The following is a 19,356-nucleotide window of genomic DNA, read 5'->3' on the forward strand; positions in this document are numbered from 1 at the left end:
AGCTGATCCGGTAGCATGCTAACGTCAAATAGAGCAGGTAGAGATCCATGGCTCATGCTGTCTTCTACAACTACCGGTGCATTGCCTGAGACATTGACTTCACCACTGTCCATCCTTGAAGCACTGCTTTCTTCATCAATGTCATCTCTACGTTCATACGAGCTGGACATGACTTCTTCAGTGTTATCATCTCGACGCCTTTTGGAAGCTGGTTTTTAAGAATGCGCGAATAGATGTTTGACTTTGCTTCATGTTTAACTTTTCAAAATGAAATGACAACATTGCGCTGTGCCCCAATTTATATCCAGCAACAAGTTTGTGAGGAAAGATTTGTAAAAAACGATTGTTTCAGTATGTTTTTTGCTTGTATCGGTTATTTTATTGTCATGTTCATATTCCCTTACGCCAGTGGTTCCCAACCGGGGGGGAATTCCCCACTAGGGTGGGAATTTTACAATTTTCGGGGGGGAATTTGGTTTTAGGATTGTAAGCCTTTTTAAGCGTAGTAAGTTGGCCTAGACTAGAGCGTTAAAGGGGAGTTTATTATTAGATTAACTCCCGATTATTTAAGCAACTGTGCACTGACATGGATGCAGACCATCACGTAGTCCTACTTCTTTTTCATGCAAATACTCGATGGCTTTCAAGAGGAAACGTAATCAAGCAAGTGTTTGAGCTCAGAGACGAGCTTACATTATTTTTTGACCTTTAAATAAAATTGGAATTTGTTCCATTGCTGAATGATGACAAATGGATTAGATTCCTTGCTTATTTGGTTGATATGTTTGGTCCATTGAATAAACTAAATCTGAAAACGCAAGGGAAAAACACCAATATACGGTATATATTCAATCGCCATGTCCGTTTAAAGCAGATTGCGCATCAACATTGGTTATCTGTATCTATGAGCCATTGACATATTGATACCATGTGAATTTACAAGCTGTAGGCTACTGCTTCCATGCTGCTCAAGGCAGGTTGGAAGAGAGTGATGGATTTACGTCACTGTCATTAGGAGATTGCCTTAACCCTATTTCCTGTGACCTTTTTTCGCAAACTGACTTGCGGAGGGGGGGTCGGTCCGACACAAGCACTTTAAACGCAAATAACTCATAAACGGCTTGACATAATTCAATCAAACTTTCACACAATACAGAAAAATTATCTAGGAATACATAACCATTAACATTTTTTGCTTAATGCTGATAGGTTGTTACCAATAGGTATTTATTTGAAGGTTGATCATATTTTATATTTTGACTTTTGAAATAGTGTCTTAATCACCGCTTAATTAAGTGTGACAGGCTCGATCTTTTGTATTGGGACTAATCCTCCGCAATAATTATGACGCTCTTTGCGTGCTACTTGCGTAGTATCGTTTGCTTGTTGATTTGCCTGAGGCGTTGCAATTTCTTTTGTCTAGTTGATACTTTGTAGAACCATAGAGAAATAAAACAAAGTAACTGATACTTTGTTTTTGATAATCTTATAGCTTCGTTATATGGCTATTTGAAATTTTGAATGAAATGTGGGCTACTGCATGTAGTGTTGAAAAACGCCAGTGCCATCGAAAAACATTCTTGTTTTAGGTTTTTGTCAACATTATGGTGAAAACTTTTTGCAGGCTGTTCCTAATTTTGAAAATTACCTTTCTTTTCATCTTTGTTTGAATAATAAAATTATTGCGGCAATAAAAACCTTTTTTTATTGTAGGAATGCAGCACTTCTTTCATCGATGATAAAGTATTTCCAATATAAAATATTTTAGTAAACATTTTCATTTGCGTATTATATAGCCTAAATAACTTTTGCAGTAGATGCTATCTTCATAAATTTTTGTTGTTACCTTCTACATGACAGTACAATAAGAGTATGCAAAATATAGTTGTTCTTGTATTCAACAAAGACACATTCAAAGCAAAAGCTAAAAAAGAAATTGCTAAATTGTTTGTATATACTGTACTTGTAGCTTGTTTTTAGTTTTGACAGTTTGGACACTGTTGCAGAGCATGTTCGGAACACACAGCCTTGCCACAAGTTTCACATTGATTTTTGGATTTGTTTGCGTTATCCTTTCGACTCTTTTGGCCCGGTCCAGAAGCTTCACTACAGCAAAACCCGCAACGTCTGCGAGTTTGTGATTTGTTTGGAAAAAGTTTTCGCTCCGTTGCCGAGGTTGTTGCAGTCACAGAACGATCAGTTTCCCCCAAAACAATGCGCATTTTACTTGCAATTACAGTGCGCAAACCTATCGTTGGTCTGCGCTGCACTTGAGGCAATATCAATTGCATGGCTAAATCCCATCCACAGTCGAACGAATTAACTTTTCTCGGATCGCTGTGGGTGTTCAAGCAAAGCAAACTGCTTGCATTTACGCGGCATGTATCAAGTACATAGGAAAATGCTGGGATTGTCCAACGTTTCGATTTGGTTTTTGTGGAGTATTTGGCCATTCGTTGATCTACAATATCAGTTCCACCTTTTGTGAAATCATAAAGTTTGTATATTGCTGGTTTTTTTTTGATGTCACCTTTGACGGTACCTACAAGTGGTTGAAGAGTAGATAACATCAACACATTTCGTAAACCCGTGCTTTTTGTTTTTACGACGTATGAGTGCAGAACTAATTTCTTTTTTTCTGCTTCCCAAAAGCATTTATACGAATAAATGGCACGTCCAGCGGTTTGTTTTACTTGTGATGGAATACCTTTTCTATTAGCTTGGAGTGTTCCAACACAAGTAACATTGTGTGATAGAAGCCATTGGGCTAGTGAAATGCTTGTGTAGAGGCGATCAAACGATATGTTCCTTCCTTGCAGGTCCACTTGATGTTGAAGTTTTGTTACCAAATGCTTTGTGACGTTTTCTGTTCCATATATATAAAATTCGCTTGAGTCGTCTTCTGGTTTTCCACAATATGGCAGTGAAGCGAATGTGAAACTATACCGTACCGCGTTGACTGATTTGAATAGCAACCCGTATTTAGCCGGCTTGTTCGGATTGTATTGTTTGAAACCAATTTGATTTCGCATTGGATATAAAGTTTCGTCTATTGACAACCATTCATCTGGTATCACATGTTTACCACAGTTTTCGTTAAAAATTTCAAAAAAGTCACGAAAGGCAGCAAATCTGTCTTTTATCCATTTTTCTCGTCTTTTAGATGCGTCGTCAAATGTTACGCAGGCATGCAGAAAATCAAAACGTTTTTGGCCCATTGTAGCGCCAAAAACCGGATGGCCTGTAATCGAGGAAAACAAAATTCTTGTGTCGTGATGGTTGAGTCCCAGGAGGCCACGCATATAGACTAAGCCTATAAAACTTAACATTTCAGTTTCGTCGGTATTGTGAAATTGAGTGTACCTGCAGTCCTGTAAAACAGAAGGAGGCAATGCTCTCCGTACTGCCTGAATTCTTTCATTGGTACGTTCGATAATCATTTTCAGCATAGACAAACTAAAGAAAAGCTCCCACGCTGTCTTGATGTTGTTAGCTGACTTGGCACTGTCCCGAACACCTGGCGTATCAGTAATAACGGCAGATCTTGGCTGACGACCAATATTCCTAGGTGGTACAGTTGACCATACGATTTCTTTTTGTGGACCATTTTTACGAGAACCCTTTTCAAGCACTCCGACACACGATTCGTGCTGTGTCGTCGAATGCGGATCGTAGTTGTTCATGTCAAGGGCTGATTCAATGTCATAAATAGGTTTTTTGTTGGTCGAAGTTGGTTCACTATTTTCATTTGCAGTTTCTTCATCATCTTGGAAAATTGCTGTGGAATCATGAGCAGCGGTTTCATCCTCGTTGTCTTCACCACTGTCGTTTTCCAAGTTGCCGATATCTCCCAAGTCCTCATCCAAAATTTGATTCAAGGCTTCGTCAATATTGTAATAGTGCGTTGCCATGACAATAACAATTTAATTTCGTGCTAAAATAGGGTTGCGGGTAGATGACAATACTATAGATCTGACAAAAAGCAACAATGAAATTATTCATGTAGCCTACTTATGGTATTGTTCTAAACAACAAATAATTAAAAACAAATTTACTAATAGGCTGCATTTTTTAGGCTGTGACCGATTTTTTCTTTTTCTAAATTCTATCTGAAAATCCTTAGAATGATAACATGTCCTGACTAAATTGAAGCTTACAATATTCTTTGAAAAAATGCCTCAGAGAAGGATGAGAGGCTAGTTTAGCTGTAAATATATCTTATAACATTTTTTCTAATAACTACAGTAAGGTTACATTATTGTGAAACAACTTTCTATAGACTTACATTGAAATACAAACTTTCTATCGGTTTATATATTCTCAATCGATTAAAATATATACTCAATTGATCAATGCATAATATATCTAAGCAACATATTTCTGAAATACGTATGACATTCATTTTGCAGAACGAAGCAAAAAATTCCTAATACTATAGGTTATAACAACGAAACGTAGTTACTCTCAACTCTAGTATCTACGTACACGTTTTATCAGAGCATGCAGAGCAAATGCACTTTATTTGCTTGTTTCAAAATAAATTAGCCAAAAAGATTGAACAGCTTGCTGTTTCAATTTTTTGCTTCTTACAAATTTGGGTTGGTTTTATAGTAAATGGATTACATCTTTTTATGTATGGAAATCACAGCTGGAAAGCGATTACGGTACTCTTACGACTTGTTTCCCAACCAATTAAAATTTCAGCTAAACTGAGAAGAACCGAAGCTTCAAAAACCATTGTACGTTTGTTAGGTTAATTAGCAGCCTATTGTCATGAAAGAATAAATTATAGCAAAATTCGCAGTAAGAAACCTTTGTCATACAGGATTGTAGACCAAAATTAATTGAAAATAAACTAGTTTTTGTTTTTAATTCAAATAGGTTAAAAAATTTCATTATTTGTCTTTTAGGATGATTAAATGTTTGACCTACTTTGAAAGACAAATTGAATGAGATATTAGTGATTTTTTGTCTGAGAATTCTATTTCAAGTCGATTGTCCTACATTTCAAGGATTGTTTCAACAATTATTTCAGGTGCCATAAAAACAATGACAGCAACCAAGCCGCCCTTATCTACTGCGTGACAAACTCAAAGTCGTGGCATAACGATACGAAAAAGAAACATTTAGCAAGATATCAAATCTTGCAAAAAAATCTTTTTTAGGCTGATTGCCATTGTCGTACAAAAACAAAAAATCTCTAAAGTTTTGACTTTTTTCTTCTGCAAAATTGAAGGTTATTGATATTTTAAAAATGCACGTTTGTGTCTAAACGATTGAAGTACCTTTTTTCATGTTGTCAACTAGATTTGCAAGATATCGCTTTCTACATTTTTTCTATATTATTGGACACGCATTTTCTGTCAAGCTATTTCTTACGCATTAGAAGATTTCTTTCTCTTCAAATTTTGAAATATCATTTTAGATGCAGTTTGCGGTTGACGGAGTTACTGCAAAAGCCTTCTTCCGTAATATTGATACACACCCAAAAAGGCGCATAAACGACTGCTGGCTGATAGATCACGTCACAATACGTCATAACAATGTTTTTCCGAACCAAAGACCCAGAAAAACAATTTTTGTTGTATATTAGTTCAGACGTCTGCAGACGTTGAATCAATGAAAAAAAGTTATTTGCTAATTGGAAACGAAGTGATTGCTGTTCCCTATGTGCAAACATTTTGATAAAAAGTAATCAAGTTTTGGCCACAGCTTTCTGGTCCACTTAGGCTACTCTGGTCAATCGACTCACGGGCAAATAGCTTATACACTGAAGTTGTTTTGTAAAGTCTTGCTTGTGAAAAATTCAAAGTAAAAGCGCATAAAAACTATAATTGGTATCATCGCGAAGTATCAAATAGCTGTGAAAATCACTTCGAGCAGTTGTTTGTTATGATTTTCATTTTTCATTATGCAAACCAAGGTGAACCTCAATATACATATTTTATGCCAAACCATAAAAATCGTTTTTATTTTTTTTGTAATTAGTTGCATAAGACAAGGAAAACAATCCGTATAAAAAATAATTCAATTCAACATATTTTCCTTACTTTGTCAGATATGCATTTTGTGTAACAATGCTTTAGAAAAATTGCTGAGTATGGTATAGCGTTTGAGATGCCGTCATAGAATGCAACTTTACCATTGATGGTGTTATTACAAAAGCCAATCTTTTGTCATGGAAATGCATTCGAAAACAAAAAGGCACAAAAGCGACTGACTGATAGATTACGTTACAACAACGAGGCATTGATTTCAGATTCTTTCAACACAACAAAAAACTTTGCTCTAAATGACATACACGTCCAAATTTATTGAGAAAAATGTATAGGCTTATACGGTTTTGAAGTAAGCATTGGTGAAAATAAGCTTTTGAAGACCAACAAAAAGTTTGAAATGATTGAGTTGGTCCTAATAGTGTTTCTGATGAGATATATCAAAACTTTTGAAGCCTTGTAGACAAAAAATAATTGTGTAATGTCTCAAGCACCTGCAAAATTACCATTTAGGTAAAAATTCAATGTTCATACAATATGTGAAATGTTAGTCAAAGCACAATAACGTAGCTGCGCATGTTTTTTTCACAAAAGCCAAGCAGTTTAGATAGCCGATATCAAGTATTCTTCAATCTTTGGTTTTTATAAAAAAATTTAACAACATCTATAAATATTTATGTGAATATAAGTGTACCGGTACATACGGAAGTTTATTTGCGGATCAAGAACTCACTTCTCGTTGCTTTCCGAAAAGAAACTGTAATATCTGTGCATTTAACACTTTTATTAGCACCAAGCCGTTCGCACAGTCATTCACTTACATGAGACAAACTGCTGGTCAGGTGACCTCAAGTTCAATGAATACACGTGGAAGGCATTCAACCGTAATAAAATAATAAAGCAGTGTTGCAGGGGTTGGCTATATATAGAATAGAAAACCAACAAGAAATTTGCCACATCAGTCGGTTTGTTTTATGAGATGAACTGAGTTTTGTCAAGAAATTTTCCTAAGGCTTCTTTCTATAAGTTAGAAACAAAATGCATTAGCCATAGAAAACAATGTAAAATGACATCTTTTTCAGCATGGCCAATCCTATGCTCTGATAATTTCAAAGAAACTCAGATGTAATTAAAGATCAGTCAAGCAACTCAAAACTCGAGTTTGCAAACAAAAGGCGGAATCATTACGGTTGAGTGCTTTACAACAAAGCCAACTCATGAGATATCTGCGTCGCAGACCACGCAAGGCGGCGCTCAGTAATCCTATTAATCCGTATAATTTGAAAACAAAAGGGCTAGCTAGTAGCTAGCTAAAATATCAGAGTATGTTATGAAAATCATGCCATATCTCTAAAACTATAGACAATAGCAACGTCATTTAAATCGGAATACATTCTTGAATAATTTTTAGGAAAAGTCAAAAAATTTCAAAGGTGTGGATTGCGTAGTTCTTTAGTGATATTGCTTTGAAAAGCGCCAAGTCCCACCCGACCCCCCCCCCACAGGACAAAGGGTTAAGGTACCAGAAGGCTCTGTTGTCCTGGTCGCGGGAAGACTACATTTTGTCTGGCCTCTACCCTTCGACCAGCCTGGCTTGGGTAGCCCTTCCAGGAGCAGATGCCAAGTACCGCTCAGCATTTCAAGATGATTTGGAAGCTTTCACCAGCAAGCTTAATAATTGAAAGAGAAAAGTTGGAAGGAACAATTGAACATGTTTAAAGAATTATTATCATCGGTGCTAGTTGTTGACGACAAAGAACACGTTCTTCCAGAGTTGGAAAAAGAAATGATTTTGCAACATCTCACAGCATTAGAACTGGAATTCATTCGATATTTTCCTGAAATTTATGACGATGAGCTTGATTTAATACGAAATTCATTCACATTGTTGACGGAAAAAGTTTCCAACAAATTGCAGGATGAATTTGTAAAACTCAAAACGGATTTTTGCGCAAGAGACTTAGCTATTCAGAGAAAAATCAATCACTGGATTTTGGCCATTAACGTGTAATTCCTATCCTCAAGTGGCAGAGAAAGCTATTCGAAGTCCTTCCGTTTGCTTCCACTTATCTATGCAAATCAGATTTTTCAAGTCTTGCAAATGAAAACAAAACGAAGGAACAGATTAGACGTGGAGAATGATATTCGTTGTGCTCTTTCCAATACTCTTCCACCACTTTCACGAGTTGTCGAAACAAAAATATCACAAACTTCACACAGACTGTTAAATGCATTGACTCTTATATTTTGAATGTATTCTTTGAATAAACTAGGCTACTTTTCTGCAACGTTCTTCATTAATTAAATTATTTTAGTATGAAAAGAAATACTACAGGCTAAAAAGCTTTTTAGTAGTTAAAGTTTAGTTTATCTTCCAAGACTTAGATTAAAATATTAATGTAAACGAGTTTTTAACAAACTAAATTTATAGGGGGGGAATTTGGATTTGAATATCAACTAAAAGGGTCCACCGGATAAAAAAGGTTGGGAACCACTGCCTTACGCTAACTCGGAACTGAAGTTTGATTGTGACGTAACGAAAGTGAGACCATTCGGAGAAAAGATCAAACGTAGCTTTCCCTCACCAGGAATTGCCAGCGTGTGGCAGTTGCCATGGCAACAACAATGCAGTGAGCAGGGTTGGAAAAAATCATGATTTTTTAAAAAAAATCAAAAAAATCGGATTTTTTTGATTTAAATCAGATTTTTTTGATTTTTTTTTATATAAAAAAGCGTCGAGTCTACTTGGGGGAAGAGATCATTTTAGTAAGATAGCAGAATTATTTTTAACCCCTTGATTGATTGAAAAGCTTTGCTTTGCAAGTGTTTAATCATTTTTATTATCACATTGTAGGCTAGCCTGTCTAGTGTCTATTGCACGGTACTACGACAGTTTATCGAACAACAGTTTATCGAACGACAATTTACCGAATGACAGTTGATCGAAAACCTAACCCCTAAGCACTAACCAGTAACCCTAGCCCCTAATCCCTAACCATTATCCCCTAACACCTGAGTATTCCATTCCATTGCATATGTGCTTCGTCGTTCGATAAACTGTCGTTTCGATAAACAGTCGTTTGATGAACTGTCGTTTCGATAAACAGTCGTTTCGATGAACTGTCGTTTCGATGAATTGTCGTTCGATAAATTGTCTTTCGATAAATTGTTGCGTCACGCTATTGCACATATTTTTAAGTAGGTGTGATATGTTGCATTATACTAAATCATAATGTGCATATCGAGATTGAGGTACGTCTCAGACTGTCATCTCACTACACTAAAATCTTTCCTTACGTTTGAGCACACATTACTTTGCTTTTTTAGTCAACTGATGCATAGCCTACAACCAGACTTTTTGCAAAGAAAGTTTAACTGTGTAATATAATTGTGTTACCGACGTACCATACCTAAACAATAAAGTTCAGATGACACAAAATTGCAGTTTATTTTGCATTGAGAAGTTTGTACATAAATACAAGCTCGCCAGCTTTTGCAGTGCCCAATCGATTTCGAACTTCTGATTGAACCAGACCAAAAGTGGAAAAAACTTGCTCAAAAACTATGTTTAGTGAACAACACTGTTTGTGAACTGCCAAGTAAACTAAGTTGCCTTTCAAAACATGCATAGTAGGGTGTTTCATTTTTTCCACACTTTTGAAATTGAAAACGTTCGGGTTTGCGTATGATGGGATTTTGGACACTGATTTGAAAAATGTAATTTTTATTCCATTATGACGTCATTTAGATGTGGCACCGCGTGGTCGAAGTTCGTGTGGGGCTAAAAATAGGGGATTTCCCGTAACTCGGTAACGGAACATGGTAGAGAGACAAAATTGGTGTCAAAATGCGCAGAAGGGCCGCTTTCCTATACCTTCTTAAGAGACTTCATTGCCGTATCTTTCCCGCAAAGCAAATTATATCGAAAAAACGATATTTTGCATACACAAGGTGTTGCTATAAGTTCAAATTTTTTCGGTCAGTGGAGCTGTTGCTACAAATTTGGCTTGCATTACTGCTACAAAGCTAAGAAAAAGAAAAATAATGAAAGTTGAGAGTGAGACCCATTTGGCTAACTTGGAAAGTTCTGATAAAGACGAAACTGATCCAACTTTTTTGCTAAAACCGATCACATGTGGGTGTCAGTTCGCAAGACTCTGAAAGTGAGTAGTGAAAGTTGCATACTCGCAGACCACCGAATGACAAGCATCCGTCAGCAATCCGACCAACCCTTGTGCTGTGGAGGTGCTGAAATCACTGCTTCGCCATCGACGATGCTCCGTCAACATAAAAAAGTTTGCATGATGGCATTGCAGAAAGTTGAAGTGCAGAATGTTTTCCTTGGCCAGTTTATCAATGAGAAGCGTGGCAAGACGGAAGCATTGATCGCAGTTAAATCTTTTTCCTCCGGTACATCTGTCACAAGTGAAATTTTGTACAATACCATCACACTAGATGCTTGCGAAAGTATTTTGCCTAATATTTATTCAGTAATGGCAGACATGACGGCGGCCAATACTGGTAAAAAGTCGGGGGTTAACAAACGTTTAGAATGCATTAAAATCTTCAGAAGGTCAATTAAAAAATGCACAAACAAATCGAATGGTTTGCTGAACAGAAGGAAGTTACTGAAGGACAAAACGACTATTTTATGAGCGATCAAATGTGCATGCTGGTGTTGGCTTGTTCTACATTTATGGATGTACCACACAATTTGAAGCATCTTTTGATTTATAAACAAGAAACCATATGCATTATGCAACTCATATTGCAACATGCGTCATGTGCGCCCATGATGTACCTCCATCTTTCTGGAGGTCGATTGATCAGTAACCTAATCGTTCCACTGAGCGATGAATCGGAAAGCTCAAAAATGTTATAGGAGAACGAATTAGTGATGAAAGCAACCGACGTGCCGATTTGCGACTTCGCGCATTTTTGTGCAACAAGGAATGATATTATAGTGCTTATTATAGTACCGGTACCGTTGTTTGCTGTTAAAGAGTTATGTTGTTATTAGAACAATCAGTTAATACAGGCAATAGAATGAAAAGAAAACGTCCAGAAATGTAAGCCGGTTTTGCAAAACATCGTTCAGATATACAGTACTGCACGATTAACTGTAGACATCATTAGCAAGTTTAACAGTATTGATATCGTACCAGTATCAATTTATCTCTGCAAATTCTCAGCTTTGCATTACGAATACAATTGCTAAGTTTGCAACAGAACAATTACCTCGAGACCGTTAAAGAAGTATCACAAAAAATAACTTATTTAGGAGCAAAACAAGTACCGTGCATCATAAGTTGTAAAAAAACGTTTTTTTTTTCTATATAATTTGTTTTGCGGCGAAGATACGGCAATGAAGTCTCTTAAGAAGGAATAGGAAAGCTGCCCTTGTTTCGTCTTCGTCGGAACTTTCCAAGTTATCCAAATGGGTCTCACTCTCAGCTTTCATTATTTTTCCTTTTCTTAGCTTTGTAGCAGTAATGCAAGATAAATTTGTAGCAACAGCTCTACTGACCGAAAAAATTAAACTTATAGCAACACCTTGTGTATGCGAAATATCGTTTTTTCGATATAATTCGCTTTGCAGGAAAGATACGGCAATGAAGTCTCTTAAGAAGGTATAGGAAAGCGGCCCTTCTGCGCATTTTGACACCAATTTTGTCTCTCTACCATGTTCCGTTACCGAGCTACGGGAAATCCCCTATTTTTAGCCCCACACGAATTTCGACCACGCGGTGCCACATCTAAATGACGTCATAATGGAATAAAAATTACCTTTTTCAAATCAGTGTCCAAAATCCCATCATACGCAAACCCGAACGTTTTCAATTTCGAAAGTGTGGAAAAAATGAAACACCCTAATGCATAGCCTATAGCCTTAAGTATTTAAATATAACTTTTGTATTACAGAGAAGCAGTGAAACGTTTGTTGATGTATTTATTTTTATTTTAGCAAATAAAATATCATTTGATTTTTTTAATTGATTTTTTTGATTTTTATTGTTTGATTTAAATCATGATGATTTAAATCAGCCAACCCTGGCAGTGAGTGCCGCCTTTTTTCAACGCAGCGTTGTTGCGGAATTGCTTTGTTCTGTCGGATACCTAGTGAGAGACATAGCGTAAAACAAAAAGTTGCGCTGCAGTTGGTTGGATAATTCAGCGTTTAACAAAAACGGAAATAATTGTAACGAGCACTTTATAAGTGTCAAGAAAACAGGGTGGGCGAAACATATTTTGCCCACCCTCGTTTCACGGCAGGGTGGTCGCTGCCCACCCGGCCCACCCTATTTCGACGCCTATGTACATATACATACATATACTTTTTGCCGTTTTACAGCCGTCTAATCGCTTCGTTTTTAGCGTTTATTGTTTCGTTAATACAGTAATACTGTACTGTCATGTGGCTCAGTAGCAAGGGTAAGGGGTGGAATAGTGAATATATTTTCTACTGAATTCAGTTGGTGACGATCAAAAGTGGTATAAAAGCGAGAGTGGCATAATAGCAAGGTGGCATAGTATCGAAGTTTGACTGTACCATAGTGGTATGCAGCACAATTTGCAGAAGATGCTCCACAGAATGACTTAGAATTATGGAAATCAGTCAGACAGCATTCTGATGAAGTTGTATCAACAGCAGCTATTCGTGCGTTTTCAAAGCATACATGGTACCTTACAGAGGAGCTTATAGCGCTTGTACTATTTAGTGAACAGGTTAACGATGCTGATAAAAAAGGAAATTGTTGACAAACTGAAAACATATGAAAAAGTAAATGTCTTTTTACAGCGACATGGAAAACCAATGCTGCCAGCAATTCAAGAAAATTCTACTCTTGCCTCATTTGTTGGTAGTTCAACTTGGAACTTTTTCAATGTTCTGAACATTTGTACAGATTTCTTTAGTTTTCCAGTGAACCAATGGGATAAGATTTTGTCATATATCTCAGCAGCAGACACCATTAAAAACATTTGCGTTGTCAATGATAGTGCAGAGAGGGGCATAAAACTGGCATCAGACTTTCTACCAACAGCAAAAATTGAAAAACGTTATCAAAATGTGCTGCAGGTTGTTGGGAATGACTGCTTTAAAGTGCCAAATTTACGACGCCATAATGAGCCATCAAAGTCTTGGTTTTTGATGCTTTAAAGTTGTCTACAATAAATTACGGTGACTTGTTGTGTATTCGAAACTTGTGAACACTTTTTAGTTATAGCTGAAATCCACAGTCTTCTAGAAACGAAAATGTTGCCCTGTACAATGTGTACATGACTGAACATTTATAGTCAAATTGCTTTCTATTGCTAATACGCAATAATTAGACATATATATTAATAATAATTAATCTGCCCATGATCAATATTTTTGCATTATTAAGAAGTATAATTGCAATGATATACAATTATATATGAAACAACATTGTATTGGTTAAGTTACTGAAAGTTGATTTTTAATAAACCATTGTGCAGTTATACACTCTACTGCTATGTTTAAGTAGATTATGATATTTAAAAGCGCTTGTCAAGCTATCAAGGGGATACAGGCGATTGGAATGTGGAGGACCTAAACCTTGACTGAGTTCTTTGAAATTTTGTAAATTTACTTTTTTAGTGAAGCCTCACCCACAAAAAAATTGTTTTCAATCATTTTTTAAATGTTTGGGGACACACACGCGCACTGTAGGTTAATACATAAACAAAGCAAAAATAGTTTTTAAAATTCGTAATTTATCAATCATGCTTAAAACTCGGAAACTTTCGCCGACCCTCTGAAATCGCTTGAAGGACCCCTTGGGTTTTGCGGACCCCCGGTTGAGAACCACTGCTCTAAGGTTTTCAGTGATACCTAAACGTTATTGTCAACCAATTTTGTTTCTTGGAACAGATGGCCGACCCTAGTTGTCAGGTGGTGACAAGTGCTTCTATGGTGGCACCGAAGTCTAAAGAGATTTCGTTGAACCGAATGGTAATAAAACGGGACAAGAGCATTACTTCAATTCCTTTATCTTCACTAAATATCACCACCTGCCACCCAGGTACATTATGAGTTTCATTTCCGTGTTAGTGCAATCTCATACTTTGATATTTGCTTCGAGTGTAATTAAATTGAAGTGCACAAAACCAAAGATATTAAATTTATATTTGGTGGTTACAAACTCAAAGAACATTGCATGAGTGCTGGATTTTTTAATGTTACAGCTTTCTGCTGAAAATTAGACAAAATGTTTTTTTTGCGTTGTTGGCTTTTGCTAAATTAATTAATTGCCTTACTCTAACTTTATTTGCCTGCTTTTACTATTTGAAAATGTGTTGTTTTTAATTTTATGAAATGCATTGCAGCTCACTTTCACAATGTAATCCAACTTAGACTATTAAAAAAACGCATTGTTTTTAGGAAAACATAGGCTGCGTAACATGCAATCGATTCAAATTTATTACAATATCAAAGATTTTGTTATTAAGCATACAGTGCCTTAAAGTTAATGCAATTATGAAACCTATCTATAGTAATAAAAAATTGCAACTAATTTTAGAGAAATTCCAATATACCAAAATTTTTTTTTTCAAAAGTCTACAGGTGCATCATGAGGTAAAAAAGGTTAAGAAACACTGATTAGAAGGCCAAAAATAACAAGTAGATGCTATTGCTCTTTTCACGTACACACTCACAAGGACAATCACCACTGTTTTACCAACCTGCCTAGAAAATTAGCATATGAAATCATGAAGGCCAGGTAGGAGGCCCAGTTGGAAGAGAATCCGACCATAAGTCAAAGGAGTTTCAGTTGGCTTCCCACAAAGATGTATCTTGGTTTCAACAAGTCGATTTGTAAGTTATGTTTGTTAACATGGCATCTTTGAAGTTCACTTTTCCCTGTATCCTAGTTATAGTTTAACGAAATAAGCTTTCTCAGTCCGGAGAGTTTATGTCTTTTAATCTATTAAAATTGTTTCATTATTTAGTGAAGAAAAGCAATCATAAATCTTCAGCAAAACCTCTCATGGTGTCCCAGCCTGCAATGACAGCTATTGTACCTAACGGTAACTCGGTAATCTTTCCTTCTGCTCTACTTCAAAATGACCTAGGAGCTTCAATACAACGAGCTACCAAAGAAAATGCTGCCAACATTGGCTTGAATCTGTCATCTGTGGATGAGGTGAACGTAAGTGGTTAACGTTGTTGGGGTTTCTAGCAGTTTCCACTTTGTTGTAGCGAAATTTCAGTCATTAGACCGTACATGTCCTTTTGAAAATCACATGTACACAAAAATATTTTTTGCTGGGAGTGGGAAACATGGAAAAACTCTGACAGCTCTCTTCCAAACATAGGAAGTTTTCATAAAGTAAGAAGTGTTTTTGAGAAGTTCCCACAGTCCCAACATCGGCTGTCCTTTATTATCTTCCCAAAACTCGTGGCACTTGCCCCGAGCGCACCGGTGAAACGATGGAACTAGCAATTGTCATATTGAACGTCACTTAAATGCCTTTTAATATGCTAAATATCTTGCTCTAACTCTCTAAACTTTAGGTCTAATTTTAAAGATTAATTGTAAGGTCTAAAATGAGCCAAAGAAAAGCCATCATTCAGCTCCATTTCACTAGGAAAACCAACTTTGAGATCACTAAGCTCTAAAAAGTTTCCAAATCCACCGTTTAATGTGTTTTGAGTAGATTTAAAGAACATGGTACATCTGAAGTTTGTCCTAGGAGTGGAAGACCTCGCACTGCTCGAGCAAAGAAAGTGGTTAAGACTGTCCGAGAAAGCATTAGAAGAAACCTAAACAGATCCATCCACAACACTTCAATGGAGACTATTCTGGAAAAAGATCTTCAGTTGTCTCCCTACAAGATGAAAAAGTTTCTTACACCTCTCCAAAAGCAAAATGGCCTTGATAGAGCACAGATTCTGATGGCCGGTATGGCTGGGCAAGAGATCATTTTTTCAGATGAAAAACTTCACAATTGAAGCTCAGTTCAATAATTAATCAGAATGATAGAATTTATGCAAAGTTTTCAGCACATATTAAAGATTTTGTGAAACAGATTACCGCCGTTAAAAACCATCTTCTGTCATGGTGTGGGGCGCTATCTCCAAAATTTGGAAATCTCCTGATTTTCGTGAAACAACTGAGTTAAAATCAATTCAGATCGTTACATCAACAATATTTTGGTTCCAGATGAAGAAACACTACAAAGACCAGGCATTCACATTTCAACAAGATGGTGCACCATCCCACATCTCAAGAAAGACTCAGGACTAGTGCTCACGTCAACTTCCAAGATTCTGAAGCAAGGAAATGTGGCCTTTTTGATGAATTTGTATTTATTTTCTATTAATAAGTCATTTATAAGTTGGTCCAAAGACTTTTTGTTCACCTTGTACAGCAAAGTTGCCATCACCTGAAACATGCAACGTAAACGAGGCGTACCAGGAATCCTGCAATGCCATAATAACTGCTGAAAGGCCACAATACCATGCTGCCGTCAAACCAGCTATACACCATACTGAGAGTCTAAATGTGAGACTCTCTATTGCTCCTACCTAAATGCCACACCTGGTACTACTTCTGCCATTGCTGCCACCAAATTACGTGAGTGGCTGGATGCAAAGAAGCTTGAGCAATGAAACAAAGCCGTCCAAACTATCGACTTCTTACATTTAAGCCGCAAAGCATGGAGCATCATCAACAACCTCACTGGGCACTCAGCAAACTCTCCTCGCCAGTGCCCCATTTCTGCAAATGCCATTGGTTCCCAGCTAATGCAGAACGGGGTCTACAAGACACAGGATCCTGCTCTGTCACCAGGGAAGTATCTGTCCTGTGGCGAGTGGAAACACCACAAATAGAAATAATCTCTGGAGATTTAACTCCAGAAGAGTTCGCCACTACCCTCCGTCTAGTGAAACCACACAATTCTCCAGGGCCGTGTAAGATCTGCCCTGAGTTTGTGCTCCATGCTGCATGCTGGCCCTGCCCTCAAGTTCAGCTCCAGAGGCTCACACTATAAAGAAAATAGTACAGACAGTGACATGAGGCGTTATAATATTCTTCTTTGTGTACCATGTTTGTGCCAAGCTTAAGCATTCATGCATAGTTCTTTCCATTTCAGGGGTCCCACTCGGCATAAAATCATAAAATTTTGCTTAATTTGGAAAAAAATCATAAAATAGCATAAAATTTAGACACAATCATAAAAAATCATAAAATTTAGTTGTGATGGAGAACTGGGCACGTAAAAATCAAAAAATTTGATATAATGTAATAGCCTAGTTGTGAAGTTCCAACCATGATGACAGCATAATTATTTGTGTAACGATTGTGACGCTGTCTGTGGAATGCGCTAATTTAGGATAACATGTGGTTGCGTTTCAGTTAAGTCCAGCGTTGCTTGTAGAGCTGGAATTAGAAGAGGCAGGGCTAGGCAAGGAAACTATAGAGCCCATTTGCAAGCAGTGTGTTACTGTACTACATTTTAACGCGAATTTAGAAATTTGAAATATTTTTAACACTAACTCTATCTTCTAGCCTAGCCCAAACTCTAATCTACCCCTCACCAAAACTCTTATCTTCCCTTAACCTAAACCTATTGTACTCAATCATAACTGTTCACCTAATTCTAACTTTTGCCGTCAAGAAAAACAAGCGGAAACATGGCGGCATTACGGCCTTTGATATGGTCACGTAACAATAGCCACTTCCTAAATTTTAAAATTAGCTTCAAGGTGGTTTTTCATCTTCCAAGAATGAACAATTATGAACTGTATGCGATCAAGACACATGATTAAATCATAAATTGCAATTACAGGGTTAATTTATCCCACCACCCATCCAAACCTTTCTTTTATGATACAGTACAAAAATTTTTCTTTACATGGTCATTGGTCAATTACTCAGGGCAGTTGATGTCAGCACAGTATTTTTTATGTTGCAAAATTAATGAAAATATCGGTATTCACTATTAAGTTGTTCTTCAATAATTAAATTTTAAACAATATTATACTGTATGATCAAAGTTCGGGCTGATATTGCAAGACTTAAATTGTCTTCTACAATTATGATCAAAATTCAAGGTCAGATATTATGTGACCCTGCCAATGTGCTAATACATGGATTTGGAATACTGTACCGGTGTACCCGTATCGTTTGTTGGCACAACAGTTGATCAAGCGCTTTGTGTTGTAACTTTGTTTTAAATGCAAGGATGTTGACAGCATCATCCATATTTGACCATATTGAAACAATGTAAAGTATAACAAGCTTACAGTATATTATGTTTTCTACTTCTACTCAAAAGCTGTAGCCTATGTTTGCTTTGACGTGATGACTCGCATTGATTGTTTTTCTGTAATCGCTTCTTATGCGTAAAATGTAAAAAGAAAAACTTTAAAAAATTAAATATAACAAAACATTTAGCTCTGATGTAAAATCATAAAAAAAGCATAAAATTTTGATGAAAAATCATAAAAAAAAGCATAAAATAGCCAAAAAAAATCATAAAATTTTTGACTTTTTTGGCATAAAATCATAAAAAAATAGGAAAATCTTGAGTGGGACCCCTGCCATTTATCTTGGTATTTGACTGTATGAAAAATTGTTGCGGTCATAAGATGAAGGTGATCCTTGAGGTTATTGAGAAAAGTGAAACGCTGTTTTCCCTGAACTCGTTTTCTATTGATATTTTCACAAAAAGCAGTGTGTTCTAATTGTTCCTTTTTCATAACATGGCCAATAAAATGTGTTTGTCGCTTGATTTTTCAAGAAGTTGAAATAGAGAAAGTTATATGAGTAGAAGTTGTGACAGAGAAAAAGTCATGATATATATGCAATACAGTATAAAAAATGCGTTTCTGACTCGATTAGAGGGTACAACAAAACGTAAATGCATGCACAGATATCGAAACCGATTTTATATGCGTAACTTCTAATTTGCCCACCTACTTAGAACTTACTCCTGAAAACGCTCAAAAATGCAAAATTTTCATGACTGCCTTATGACAGAGTGACGTGTGTGATCAATACAAAGTAATCTCATAAGCTTGGCCAAACTTATGCTCATCCAAATACAAGTACTGTTTTAAAAACGCTTGTCCTTTTTTACTGATTGGTTGTTTTTTGCTTTCAGAGAGTGAGTCAAAACCGGGTGTTGAAGCGACAGCAACGGATGATGAAAAATCGTGAAGCTGCCTGTCAATCAAGGCAGCGAAAGAAGGCGGTACGCTTATTGATCACAGTCATGTTTTAAAATTTTTATGTTTCTTGAGATTTTTCAAGTGTCTGTACATGTGTCGTGACCTCTGTAACTCTGTACAAGGTTCTGTTGCAATTCATCCTCATATGCACTGTCCAAA

The 19,356-nt window shown here is 36.6% G+C and overlaps 1 protein-coding gene across 1 annotated transcript in view; it reads left to right on the forward strand.

Moving 5' to 3' along the window:
* The window catches only part of LOC145774371 (uncharacterized), a 187,203-nt gene that overhangs the window by 65,812 nt on the left and 102,035 nt on the right, over positions 1–19,356 (forward strand). The window contains exons 9-11 of the mRNA XM_082585603.1: positions 13,891–14,041; positions 14,970–15,169; positions 19,131–19,220. Coding sequence (XP_082441729.1) covers positions 13,891–14,041; positions 14,970–15,169; positions 19,131–19,220 — 441 coding nt within the window. The remainder of the gene's footprint in view (positions 1–13,890; positions 14,042–14,969; positions 15,170–19,130; positions 19,221–19,356) is intronic.

This window comes from Aplidium turbinatum, chromosome 7 (genome assembly GCF_918807975.1).
Source record: "Aplidium turbinatum chromosome 7, kaAplTurb1.1, whole genome shotgun sequence".
Classification (NCBI taxonomy): Eukaryota; Metazoa; Chordata; class Ascidiacea; order Aplousobranchia; family Polyclinidae; genus Aplidium; species Aplidium turbinatum.